General features: G+C 42.3%; 1 protein-coding gene across 2 annotated transcripts; it reads right to left on the reverse strand.

Annotated features, from left to right (window-relative positions):
- Positions 1–2,817: 2,817 nt before the first annotated feature.
- On the reverse strand, positions 2,818–12,819 carry itfg2 (integrin alpha FG-GAP repeat containing 2). 2 transcript variants are annotated; one of them, XM_026147643.2, is made up of 12 exons: positions 12,613–12,819; positions 11,796–11,891; positions 11,680–11,721; positions 11,411–11,588; positions 11,195–11,334; positions 10,232–10,380; positions 10,052–10,146; positions 9,585–9,638; positions 9,269–9,360; positions 8,555–8,672; positions 6,835–7,008; positions 2,818–2,968 (listed from the first exon to the last, which is right to left on the reverse strand). In XM_026147643.2, the coding sequence occupies exons 1-12, from the start codon at positions 12,706–12,708 to the stop codon at positions 2,901–2,903; spliced, it is 1,302 nt and encodes a 433-aa protein (XP_026003428.1). In that variant the 5' UTR covers positions 12,709–12,819; the 3' UTR covers positions 2,818–2,900. The 2 variants fall into 2 exon arrangements, with proteins under 2 accessions (XP_026003428.1, XP_080148241.1); XM_080292115.1 differs by lacking the exon at positions 9,585–9,638.
- Between the last annotated feature and the right edge of the window lie 604 nt (positions 12,820–13,423).

Raw genomic sequence — 13,423 nt, forward strand, 5'->3', positions numbered from 1 at the left:
AATTATTTCCACTACTAATTAATTACCGTTGAGCTCAAAGGTTATATTAATAAACGGTTAACGAATGTGTATTTATGACGACGATTTGTGAGACTGGTAAACTTATGATACGTACGATGGTCTTTCGTTCTACACGGTGCATTTCAAGGTCCTGTACCCATCCGTCGGTAAACTGTACCTGGGCTTGTTGCAGTGACCTGAAGTTACTAAACTTCATGAGTGTGTGCACTCACTCCAAGAACCGTATGATTATAAATATGCATATAAATATGCTACGATGAGATAGCTGACTTCATCTAACTAGCAAATGTTTTCCAGGCTACGTTGGTGATGCAGTTTTTTTTAATATGTATGATATTTTTGTCATGCGATTTTAAAGCCGGTCCTACAAGCGCATCCAAGAATAACATGCAGCTTATCTCAGAACTGTCGGTGAAAATTATTCTTGGAGCTAGGTTTAATTGAGCTGCATTTTAAAGAGGTGCAATTTCACAATTTGTGTATATTTTCCAAGTTCACTATTTTGTCATGTGTTGAGAAAAACACAGATTTAAAAATTACATGGTCTAATATTTACATTTAGCATAACTGCAACATTCTTTTTTCGTTTTTTTTTAAAGACTCGAAAGGACTTGAAATTCAAAATTTCAGACTTGTGACTTGACTCGGACTTTTACACCAGTGACTTGAGACTCGACTCTGACTTGCCTGACATTACTTGAGACTTGACTTGAGACTTGAGGATAAAGACTTGAGACTTACTTGAGACTTGCAAAACAATGACTTGGTCCCACCTCTGCCTTTAAGCTATCAAATAGAGATGCAGCACAAAAACAATTTGCTTGTCGTGCATCACTTTGTTGCTTGTGGATAGTCTTGGTTGTGATTTTTTAAGATAACCATCTGATATAAGTACCACACACTTCACATTGCTAATAGTTATTTTGCCTATAATCACTACAATTTTATGAAACTGATTGCTTTGTGGTCATTTTCAGGTTCACCAACAACCCAGTGACACGTTTTGACTTCCTGAAACATTTCTCGTCTATTCAGCCTGGAATTTAGGAAATTTGTGCAAGAGTCTGCTGCTCTGCTTTCAAACTCACACACACAATGTGGAAATAGCAGTCCTTATCAGTAATTAGCTGGAAAAGATCTGGGAACCCATGCACTCAAGACTCTCATTCTAGTAGAGCCAATAGATATATACACAACTGGTCAACAGCAATCAAGCTACATTTAAGAGCTAGCATTGTTTGGTCCGTGTTGAAGTCCTTATTCTCATCATCTGTGAGCCAACAGCTCCTCTGGGGCAGGCGCTAAGTGAGGCTGCTGCATTAGTGGTTTTATCATTGATTTGTTGGTTCGCTGATGCAGAAGAGGTGTTTGTTTCCAGTAATCCAGATTAGAGCAAACAAACTCTCTGTAAACTGTCATATCCATGGTTTACCATCGTCAACCTCTTTGGGCTTAGTGCTTACCCAAAGAAATGATGGCAAAATTATCCATCTTCTTGATCACTCGTCTCATTTAGGGTTGCAGCTAAACGGGAGAGGTGGGATTCACCGAGGACTGGTCACTTGGCTGACAGAGAAGCAGACAACCACACTCTCATCTCCAGAGTTGTTATGTCTCCAGACCACAGGAGGAAAACAACTAAAGTATAGAATATTAATTTTACTGCAGTGAGACTTGCTTCTGCAGACAATTTTTTTTAAATGTAAAAATAAATAAATAATAAGTTCAATTCCCTTCAGCATTTTTGGGATTGACTAAAATCTTAGTAAAGCCCACAAAGAATACATCATCCTACAAACAATTAGAGAACAGATTATGCATTTCTGTGTCCCACATTGCTATAATTGCCTCCAAACTTGCCACCAGAATGATCCACTGGGCTGTTTTGCACTTTCCTTTATATGCGTGATCATTTCTTTTCCTTTTTTAAAAAAATAAAAAAAAATTCAAATTTTATTTCAAAATGTAAAATATCTTTCACCTCATCAACTTTTTCCACTGAAGGAGTTTTATCTTTAGCTGAAGCTAATGCAGACAATCACGTGATTAAGAGTGGATTAAGAAGAAATTATAACTGCTGGATTTTTCTTAGATGGGATGCAAACAAAACAAGACTAAGAAAAAGTTCATGGACTTGGTCCTCAAAGGAAAGCCTTCTTTTTGTAAGTCTCTAAAGGGCAGGAGAGATAAGAGGCTACCAGGACACCTGAGCCACATGCTCATCTTATTAATATTGCATGGGAAAGACAGAGGCAGTCGACACAGGTGGTAATAGGATCCTCCCATTGGGAACAGTGGGAGATTCCCCCAGTCCTTCCCATCATCACTTCAACACTACTAACTCACTGCTAGTCAAATGTAAGTAATCGTGTTATGCATAATCAGAAGCGCTTCATGTCTGAGATGATACACTGGATAGGAGAATTTTCTCAGACACTACAGGGAATGAATAATAGGAAGGCACTGCTGTTTGATTGGGGAGCTCTTTTCAGCCGCTTGTCAACGCTGACTGACGGCCACATAAAGCTTCTGCTAATCCCCCGCCCTCCCCTCGCTCCCAGATTCACATAGTTACCGGTGAAAACAGCAGGTTAAACAGTGCAGCATTTCCCCTGCATTATGTCTCATTGCTCTCATCCTCTGCCCACCTTGTTAAAAGCAACCTGGGCGGACAGAATACCAATGACAGAGGCAGCGTGCAGGTCTGAGATAACAGCCAGTGGCGAGCCGATCAGAAACCCAAACCCCAACATCTATCTGTTGGGGAGCGCGAGTAACAAGAGCAGCAGCACAGAAGACGGTCTGTCAGTGTTTATTTACAGAGTATTTACAGTCAGGGGGAAAACAGAGAAGGCAGCGTGGTGATGGATGTCACCGAGCTACGTTTGCGCATCCTTGTAGAGAACATCTGCCACCAGGGCTCGCACTGCGGCCGGATCATCAGCATCTGTGGAGGCGAAACACAATGTGACGGTTACCGCTGAAACCGGAGTACTGACATTAGGGCTGCCACAAACGATTATTTTGATAGTCGACTAGTCACCGATTATTTTTGATTAGTCGACTAATCAGATCATCATCCATTGGACGTACAGCGTACAGCTTATTGCACCAGCAGCATCTGGTCTTATATAACTATCATTAGCTTACAGCTTGAAGTGTTTGTGCTAACTAAAAATAAAGACAAGATGGTAGTTTATTAATTTTTAATGAAATTTGCAGATTGTTTCGGTGAAGTTTAATAAACTCCTTGCTTTCTAAAATATAACAGGACACCGGAGTATATTATCCAGCGTCTCAAACTTCTGATGATCAGCTGTCTGCTTGAAGTTTATTTAGCTGTGCAAAAACTATAACTTTAATCTTAGCCAAACCGATTTACTCAGGAACAAATAAAATACTAAAGAAAGCCAAACAATAACATTTTAAGTTATCTAAGTGACTTAAATATCATGTTTAACCTGAGTAGCGAAAGACAGTGGTGGGTTTGAAAACGACTTGCCGGGAGTCCGGTGTTCTCACGGCTCTAGTTAGCCTTGCCCCCGCCTAGCTAACGAGCTAGTGGGTAACAGACGTCTCCGAAAACGTCGGAGAGCTTTTGAAAATATGTGGTGTCTTGATAAACTGAGCAGATATTTGAGGTTTACACAGCTACATTCTCGCCTGAAAATATGTTAAACGTTTATTTTGTGACCCAGAAAGAATAATAAGAGTAAAGTTAAAACTAACTAGCTGCCGCCATTGTTGACAACTGCGCTGGGCTGCGCTATGAATTCTGGGACACAGCTTCTTCTTCTTCGGGGTTTAACGGCAGCTGGCATCCTTGTACATGCAGTGCTGCCATCTTCTGTCTCAGTCCGTTATTACACCCTTAAATCCTACTACTCATTCCTGCGTCCTTTGTGATCTTACAAAGCTTCAAACGATGCGTCGACTATTAAATTAGTCGTCGACGATTTTAATAGTCGACATAATCGTGACTAGTCGACTAATCGTGGCAGCCCTAACTGACATGTGACCAGATTAACATGACTTCACAGGAAATGACTCCACAAACGTTCACGGTGCATTCGGGCACGGTCTGATAGGCACCATGTCAGATTACACAATTAGGAAAGCCATACATTATGGCCGTGACTGATGACATATTGGAGATCGACCAATCACAGCTCGCAGCCTTTCACAGCCTGTTGATGTCACCGGGATTAAACAGGAATTTACACAAACAAAGGCGCAGATCATATCGACTCATATCGACTGTTTCAAGCTCAAATGGAAAAGATGTTAGCTTGCATCTTCTATTGGGTAATCGTAAGAAGTCTTACATAGGGGAAAAAGGCTAAAACCCCCCCCCTAAATTTCAGCCTTTTTGTGGAAGTAATAATCAATCATCGTGCAATTTACATTCATAATGCAAATATTTTAGTTTATACTCAAGAATATTTGCTTTAAACCTTTAGTTTATTATTTGGCAGACTTTCAAATATAAACCTACTAATCAAACCAGCACATTATTATTTTTTGAGACATTAAGATGCTAAATTGCATTTGTTTTCCTAAACAGAAGAATTAGTTTTAAGTGGTTGATTATTATTTATTCCTGATTCATTTCTGACTTCTCCAAGAAGTATTACATTTGTTAAGTAGTTTTGCATTTGGCTAGAGTCAGTGTTACAGCACAGTCTCAAGAGTCTAAACAGTCTTTACAGGGCCGTAGAAGGCCTTAACACATCAGCAGGACAGGTAGCTGCTCCTTTGTGCAACAAAGAATAGGATGAGCACTGCCAGAGCTACAATATAACCTCCACGAGGCCACAAGTGTGAATGTCTGAGCAAACAATCAGTGGGCCCTGTGCTCGCTGCCCGGCACCATTGAGCCCGATTGGCATTTGCCATCGAATACCAGTATAGATGTAAATACTTGGGAGAACAAGGAGACGAGACTAAGATCTTCTGCACTTTTTAAAATGATCCTTAATATTTTCCAGTGTGTAATGCTTCCAGTATTTCTTTTACACATAGGATATGAAGGTGAAGTCATAGCATTGAATTTGAGTGCAGGATTTTAAGCTGCAGTGCTCTAAATTGGTACAAATCATTATTCCAATTGTCCTCTCACATACTTTCTGTGATCTCAATTCCCTCTCTCAGGTCTGTCCCAGTTTAGGATCACTAATCCCGCAACACCCACTGAAAATTTACACAGCATGCTTTTAAATGTCAGAGTACTCAACATTTTTAATACAGTTGTTTACATAGTCTGTTATCTGTCTCCAGAAGAAAAAATACCCTTCATATTGAATCTAGGCTGTTAACTGGGGTGAAAGTAGATGCTATTTCAGCTTTCCCTCCAATGCGTTGCACTGCCCTCCAGGCCTCGATTGCGAAAGAAATAGAAATCAGATTTGAAAGAGGTCTTAAGCATCCACTCATTGTATTTACTTCAGATCACTTATGTTGGTTCCCTGTAGGCCGACGACTTTGTTGTTGGTTGCGCATCATTGAAAAGGTCCTGGAAACGGTCACACCACATCGTAAAAGGGATTTTTTTTAAATCCCAGTGAATCTTTAAGAGACGGCAATGTGCTGAGGTATTCTGTGTGTGACTATCAGACACTATTGTTGGGAACATCTGCCCCTAAATTTCAGAACCTTCTGGGAAACAGCTGCAGATTAAGTGAGTTAATACATCAGTGAGCAGCTATATTTAGTCCTGAACTACACACTGGATAAATATGACTTTTTGTGGACATAAACGCCTAACTTCACAGTCAGCCTCCCACCTTCATCTCTACTTTGATGTCAGGTATGCGCCGCTTACCTTGCACCGCTCAGCAAACATCGCTGACACTTTACAAGCTGATGTTTGAACTCGTCCGTCACAAATTTGAAAATGCCCACGTAGGAGCAGCTGATTTAGAAACCTTCCCCTCTTTGTGATGGAGAACTGGCAAACTCATAATCAGCGCTTGGCTAAAGGGAGCTTATTATGGTGAAAAAGCAGCAGGGGAGCGCCTCAGAGCTGCTGCTGACATTTCAAGGAGGTCAGGGTGAGGCAGCTAAAACCATCGACACCTAGAGAACAGTTTACCTTCTTTTCCTTCAAACTACTGGAAATTGTAGATGGCAGATGGACAGCAACGATTAAACAACAGATAAGGAAGACGACTGGAAGCGTAAGCAGGACCACAGTCATTTACTTCTCCCCACATTTACAGTTGCACCGTGACTGTGTACTCTGCACCAACTTGAGGCCTCTAATGGAGAACACTGGGCAGAAAAAAACTCAGATGCATACATCGCAGCGACACGCAGTTCATTTTAACCACATACACTGTAGATGGTAACTGTTCTTTAATTTCAGCTATATTTGCATGTAAAGCGAGCAGTCAAAGGGAAAGGCTGGGTAATAAACAACCAGTTTTTATAATACAGCCAGAAGCAGCTAAAGTGTGTGCCTGCAGGAGGAGAGCATAAACTGACACTACAGCGACGTGTAGAAAAAGCCACAAGACTTGAATTAACACTCAATTAATACCCAACGTTACATCTAACCAGTTTACAATATCCTAGTTATATTTGTTTGGTGATCAATAGGAATTCTTGCAGAGACTGTGCTGCAAACTGTTTCTTTAAAGAAGAGTAAGAACTTGCTGGCAGGGCCTCGTTAGTTGTAAAGTCTGTCATGGTGGGGTCATTTTCTTCCTTCCTCCTCATCAGTATTCAGATCAGAGCCCCAGTTGGGCTCTTATTCGCCCTCAAACTGAGGAGGTGTGTGCTTGACTCCGAACGCTGAGCTGCCGACGTACTTACCGACTCCCAGCATCTTCAGGTGGCTTTTAAAGCCGGGCTTTTCCTCCAGCACTCGCAGCAGGTTGGTGGATTCCATGCGCTCCAGCTCCACCTTCCAGTAGATGTAGATTTTGTGGTTGAAGCTGACATAGACGAGGCAGGGCCCGTTTTTGCCCTCCTTACATGTGTACTGACCTGCAACCAGAGAAAACCTGAGAATCTTACACACAGTTTTTACTCAACAGGTGGTGGCAGTGATATGAGGGACCGTGCTTTGTGAATACAAATAAACAAATCAGCAATCCTCCGCTGCCGGGCTACTGTAGCCTCCACACAACACAACAAGTCTGATCTGTCTGAGGAGCTGAGAGCAGAGGGGAGTGAGGCCTGAACACCTCATTTAAACTCAGCAGGTGGAAAGCAGCAAAAATGGCTGGAATCAGAGATCTCAGGCGTCTTTTGTCTCTTTCTTTAATTCACTTAAAACCACACATGTCACACTAGGCGCCTCAGATTAACTGTCCAAACACTGCAGAGAGATCTGACAGCACAGATAAGAAAGACAGAGAGAGGAGAGGAGAGGAGGAAAAGCTCAAAGCAAGGCGAGGCTAAAGTTCTATGCTGCCATCTGGTGGAGCAGGTTTGAAATTCCACCTTTGTTTGAGGTTACAAACGCCTGGACTAAGGTAAGAAATCAGGTTGTAGAGAGCACGAAAACTGCAGTGAGGCCACGGGAGTGAAAATATATGAAAAGTCCAGAGGATTTTCACATCTTGTTTGAACTGTTAGTGTAATAAATATCCTCGTCACTTAGCTACAAAAATGATTTTCCACTAACCTGCAAAATGTAATGTAACATGTGGGAAAGCTGAGATATACTGATGACAATGCAGTCATTTTCTAAAGGGTTCAGTCATTTAATTTGAGAACCTTCAGTTTTCTGGTTATTATTAAGGGTGTGGGGTAAAGAGCTGTCCTTCACCTGAGCTCACAGTTTTAGCTTGTTATCTCTGGCCCAGTACGCACATGTTTGTGGCCCATGAACTAAAAGGAGTTTGAAGCTAGAGCCTGGGAGGAGTTGTAGCTGAGGTGTTGTCAAACATTTAGGTACCTTAACCTCAAATCCAGAAGTGTAAAGCAGATCATTTCCTGCTGAGAGAGGAAAACAGTGGAAAATATTCCAAACACCTTCTCCTCAAACAGTCAGAACCTCAAGTGAAAAATGGTTTCATCTGCATTAATCTGGAGCTGTGTGGACAGCCTGAGGGAAATATCTGTGTCTTCAGCTGCTGAAAGCTCCGCTGCGAGAGGCTCAGAGACACATTAAGCAGAATCAACAGATTTATGGATGTTCAGCAACTCCGCTAATCCAGAGGATTAGAAGACTCCAGGTGGATTTACCTGCAAAAATGTGTAAACGATTTACAGAGCACAGATCTGAGCATACACATGTCTGTTTATCATTTATTCTCTTTGCCTTAAGCTCACCATCAATACTGAGCTGAGTGAGTTAACGTGAAAGCCAAAAACGCCCCAGCGGCTTGTTTTTAAGTGTGTCACATTCAACAGTGAGCTGAAAGTCGCATTATAAGTTGGACAAAGCTGCAGATTTAGATCTACTGTTGGAAAGGTCCGAGTGGCGCGTCGTCGCATTAGCCGAAAATTTGACGAGTGTCTGTGACCGTCACAGAAAAACGACGGCGGAGCAAAAACAAGGAGGAGGTGGTGCGACGTCCCTCACCTGCACAGAAGGCGTTGACGTTCTCGTCGAACTGGAACCTCACCACGGTCCGATTGTGGTCGATGATGTAGGTTTGACCGTCCCAAGCACACGCCACCACCTCCTCTCTGCCGTCCCCCTGGAAGAAGACACAAACACAGACGCACACAGGGTTGCTGCGTAGCTGAGCGCATACACAAAGGCAAATGCACATTTCTGAATTAATTCAGCATGTAATCGAGTAGAAACAGTTGTCTGGTAAAAGTTTTTAAGTGAGCAGGGTAAAGGGTAAAAATCTGAATTTGGTCGGATATTGTTCTTGCTGTGGTGGCTTAATGGAGATCAAACTGGTATAGTATAAACTAAAGTGACTAACTTGAAATACCCATGAGTGCCGAGAAGAACAGAGAGACTTTCTCGACAGCGGCTGCATGACTGCAATGTCACGTGTAGCCTACACGGGGGGTTTTATTTTGAAAACTAAATGGCTTCTCTGTGCTGTTGTTACGTCTGACTTCCTGCCGGCTTTATCTGCATTTTAAGTTAAATGTTAGTTAAATGAGTCCCATCAGCTCCAACAATTTCTAATAACACACGTAAGAACATTAAAAACAGACGAGTTAGCAAAACATCTGTTTTTCACTGGAAACTAAAAAAACAAAAACAAACAAAAGGTTTATATTTTTGTTAAAAGTTGAAAGCGTCCACGAGTGTCGGCCTGTCGCAGAGACTCACTGTGACGTCGAGCTTCTGCAGGGCAAACAGCTGATGATCCACCTGCACCGACCACAACAACTGCTCCGAACTGTTCATCAGCTTCAGCGTCCCTGTGACACGGGGAGGCAGAAAACAGGTCGGCCTTAAAAATGGTCAAAAATAAATCAACACGGCTAAAAACTGCTGTTGTGTACAGACTGTCACTGTCATATGCATTTTAGCCAACAAATTAAAAAACTCTTTCTCCTGCTTAACCAGCTTGTTCTAGTTGATAGAAAAGCACAGACTTCTCCACAGAGATGTGAATTTTAAGTGTTTAAAATTCCCATCCTACCATCTAAAGTACAGAGAGCAAACAGTCCACACGTTGACGACTCTTCCTTGGATCCTGTAAAAAAAAAAACAAAAAAACACACACACACAAAAAAACTGAATTCTTCTATTAATATGCAATCAGCCATTTTTTTGTGAGTTTTTTTAAAACCATATCAAACGCACTTTTATATGTTTTTACTGTCACACCGATCGCAGTATGAAAGGAAATCATTTGCATCATCTGTGTTTCTGCATCTCAGCAGGATGATGAGAAGAGGAGACTTAAAGAAATTGTACAATTACAACACACCTAAAGAAACCCACTGAGACGAGACTCAGCTGCAGTTTAAAAGTGTCTCCAGGTGAGCGACAGGGCCCGGGTTTACCTGCAGACGCCCTCTGTCCCCACATTATTTACCTCATCAGCGACCCAGTAAACAAGCGTAGGTGCGAGTGTAAAACGAGCCGGCTGGTAAGAGCGTCTACCTTTGCTAATGCTGCCGATGAGGTGAGTGGAAACGTTCTTGTTGTGTATCCGCCCGGTGGTCAGATGGAGAACTACGTCTCTGGAGGGCCCCTCGCTGTGAGGAGGGAAATCACGCTAAATTAATCCAGTCCATCAATCAATCTAACCGACACTCACATTATAATGGAGGAGGCGTCTACCTCCCAGGCGTGGTGGGGGTGTCGTCGCCAGAGTCGGAGGAGTCCTGTTGCGTCCAGGAGCAGAGCAGGATGGCGTAGCCGCAGCCTGGCTGAGACACCATCAGCTCAGGTAACCCCTCTGGACCCGGGTTCACTGACAGACTGTCCACCTGCAGAACAGCCAATACCTGATTATTTATTCAGCTAGGTCTCATCTATGGAGGGCCTTGAGTGCCCAAACGCCCTTTTCCATCAGTACCTACTAAGGTCAGCTCGCCATGGTTTTATGGGTTTTCTGTCTAATGGAATAATAGTTTGTAATGATTGTGAAGGCACATGTTTGAAATGTTTGAAATAAAAATGAACTGAACTGAACTGAACGTTTTCACAGTGGTAATACGAAATAATGTCACGTCTACACAGGCGGAGGTACCGCTCATTGGGGTGGACTACGCTAAAATAATTTGGTACAATGCTGCCACCTAGTGGTGAAAGTTTTCATTAAAGTTTGCTGAGAAAATATAAAGTAGTTTATTTATAAGGTGCACCTTACTGGCACTAGACTGCACCCTCTTTTGCGTTCAGAAGTGCTTTAATTCTTTGTGGAACAGATTAAAAAAGGTCCTGGAAACATTCCTCAGAGATTTTGGTCCATACTGACATGATAACATCACACAGTCGCTGCAGATTTGTTGGCTGCACATCCATGACGCAAATCTCCCTCTGCACCACATCCCAAAGGTGCTCTATTGTACTGAGATCTGATGACAGCCTGTGAAGTACAGAGTACATGAGGAGATGTGTGCACTGTGATCCAAGGGATAGATGTGGTCTGGAACAACACTCGGGTAGACCGTGGGGTTTAAATGATGCTCAGTTTGTACAAAGGGGTCCAGAGTGTGCCCAGAAAATACCCCCCCCCCCCCCGCATCAAATCAAGTTTAGTGATTTCACATGCTGGTAAGAAACAACACCTGAGCTCACCTGTCCCTCCAGAAGCCATTTCTTCAACAGAATCAGCTGACCAGGCCCTGCATCAGAGCTGTCAGACGGCTCCTCCCAGCGAAAGGCTCGCACCACTCGGTCTGTGTATCCCACCACCAGCTCGCAGCGCCCATCTCCATCTGCAGACACGCACACGCTGCACTCAAAAATCACAAAAATCCACATTTATCACAGAAGAATTTAGCGAGAATTTACCAATATCACTGATGAGGATGACTTTGGTGTTGGCGGGAATGTGCTGGGTGAGGAAGGGCTTCTGGTCATCAGGTGACTGAAACTCGTGCTGGCTGGATGAGTCTGCCTTGCTCGCGGCAGCAGCTGTGAGGTCAAAGAGGTGAAACCAGCCCTCTGCACCCACGGCAACCACGAAGTTCTGACACAGAAAAAATAAAAATAAAAACACGCCGTCACATCAAATCCTAAACCTTCAGACAATATGCAGCTTCTGACTTCTCTGTTCTCACCTTTCCTTTGTTGCACACATCTCCAACAGCAACGCAGGTCAGCTGGGAAAGCACAACACACCACATGAGCCACAGATCACATGACACAAAAGGATTTTTCTAGCACCTGCACTGACCATGCCCACGCAGGACCTTGTGATCCAAGGTTTGGAGTCATCGTTCTTGTAAACAAGCAGCTTTCCGTTGGTGTCTCCTACGACCAGCTCGTTCAGCTGCAGAGAAGGGAGACAGCCGTGTTAGTGGAGCAGTTGAACAATCAGGTAACACAGGTCATAAATTTTTTTTTTTTTACTCTTCTTGATCAAGACAAATTCTAAACTGAGAAGCTAAAAAGTCATTAATTGTGAGACAAAACATCATTATATTTTGCTAGGAAAATGGGGAATAGATGTGTTTGTGTTTGGAATCACTGTCATGCTGATAAACAGAGCCACTGCCAATCAGATGTTTTCCAGGTAATTTGGCACACATCAGCAATAGTGGATCAAAATGTGAGTTCTCTAACACGACACTGGCTGAAACCCCAAGTTGTCATGTGCAGACACAGCACTGATTCGTCCCTTTAGTGTGGTGCCTTTTTAATTGTTTTTTCAGTCAGGTAAAAATGAAAAAGATCAGGAAGCAAACAGCACTCAACTGAAAATAAGTTAAAAAGCAGCCAGTGTCCGAACAACCAAGGAGAACTTGAAAAAAAGTACCAGAATTTCTTCCTCTTTGGAAGCAAGATGGAGAAAGAAATGAGCGGTGACTCAAGACTTATTATAATAAGAACAGACTGCAAAAAGTCTAGTTATCAAACCATAAATAAATACATTACTAAATATATTTAGAATTGAATTTAAACATTTAAAAGTCTGCATTCAAGAGGTCCGAGAAGACAAAACAAACATTAACGATAACAATAATAAACAAAAGTTAGCTTAGCTTCCGTACCGAATCGTTGTCTGCGTCTCCCAGACAGATGGCGTGAGGAAACAGAGTCCCTGTGAAGTCTAAGCTAACCCGGTGCACATAGTTCAGAGAGCGCATAGCTGATAGTCTTTGTATTCCCTTTACGGCCGCTGATTTACCGATACTGCTCTGGCTACCTCATTCACGCGCTCACCGCCTCCTCCTAGTAAACAAAACCACGTGACCTAATATCTACGGGATCGTAGCAGAGACATAAAAGGTGATCCGCAAACCAAAGCACTGATCTGCCTGGACGTGTTCCTGTTTCCATATATATATTTTATTAGTAGTAGTAAAAACATGTACGCACATGTATATGTTTGAAGAAAGAGAGCTTTTAAAACTGAGCTAGTTTACGTACGCTGTGAAATACTGACACCTGGCGGTCAATGAGCGTAAGTGCATACTTTCAAATAGTTTGATTTTCGTTCTTGCCTCTGTTCTTTCTTTGCTGGACCCCCATAACAGCAAAGAAAATTACATTATGTACCCAGACCATGCACCTGGTGATCTATTGAATCTTCCCCAAGTTGGTGAAAAAGTAAATCTCATCGTTATCTTATTAATTTAAACATTTTGCAAACAAACACGATATTAAAACATATTAAAGCGTGAAAAGCACCAAAACGAACACTCAAAGTGAAGAAAACTAGCTATTAAACATAAACATAAGCTAAAATTAGAAAAAAAAAGTTATTTAAACTTGCAGATGTTATTAGATCATAGTCCACATATTATTTATTAATGCAATTTGCACTTCTCTCTTACACAGTGTCAGTCCTTTTAACTAAAT

This window comes from Astatotilapia calliptera, chromosome 17 (assembly GCF_964374335.1).
Source record: "Astatotilapia calliptera chromosome 17, fAstCal68.1, whole genome shotgun sequence".
Taxonomy (NCBI): Eukaryota; Metazoa; Chordata; class Actinopteri; order Cichliformes; family Cichlidae; genus Astatotilapia; species Astatotilapia calliptera.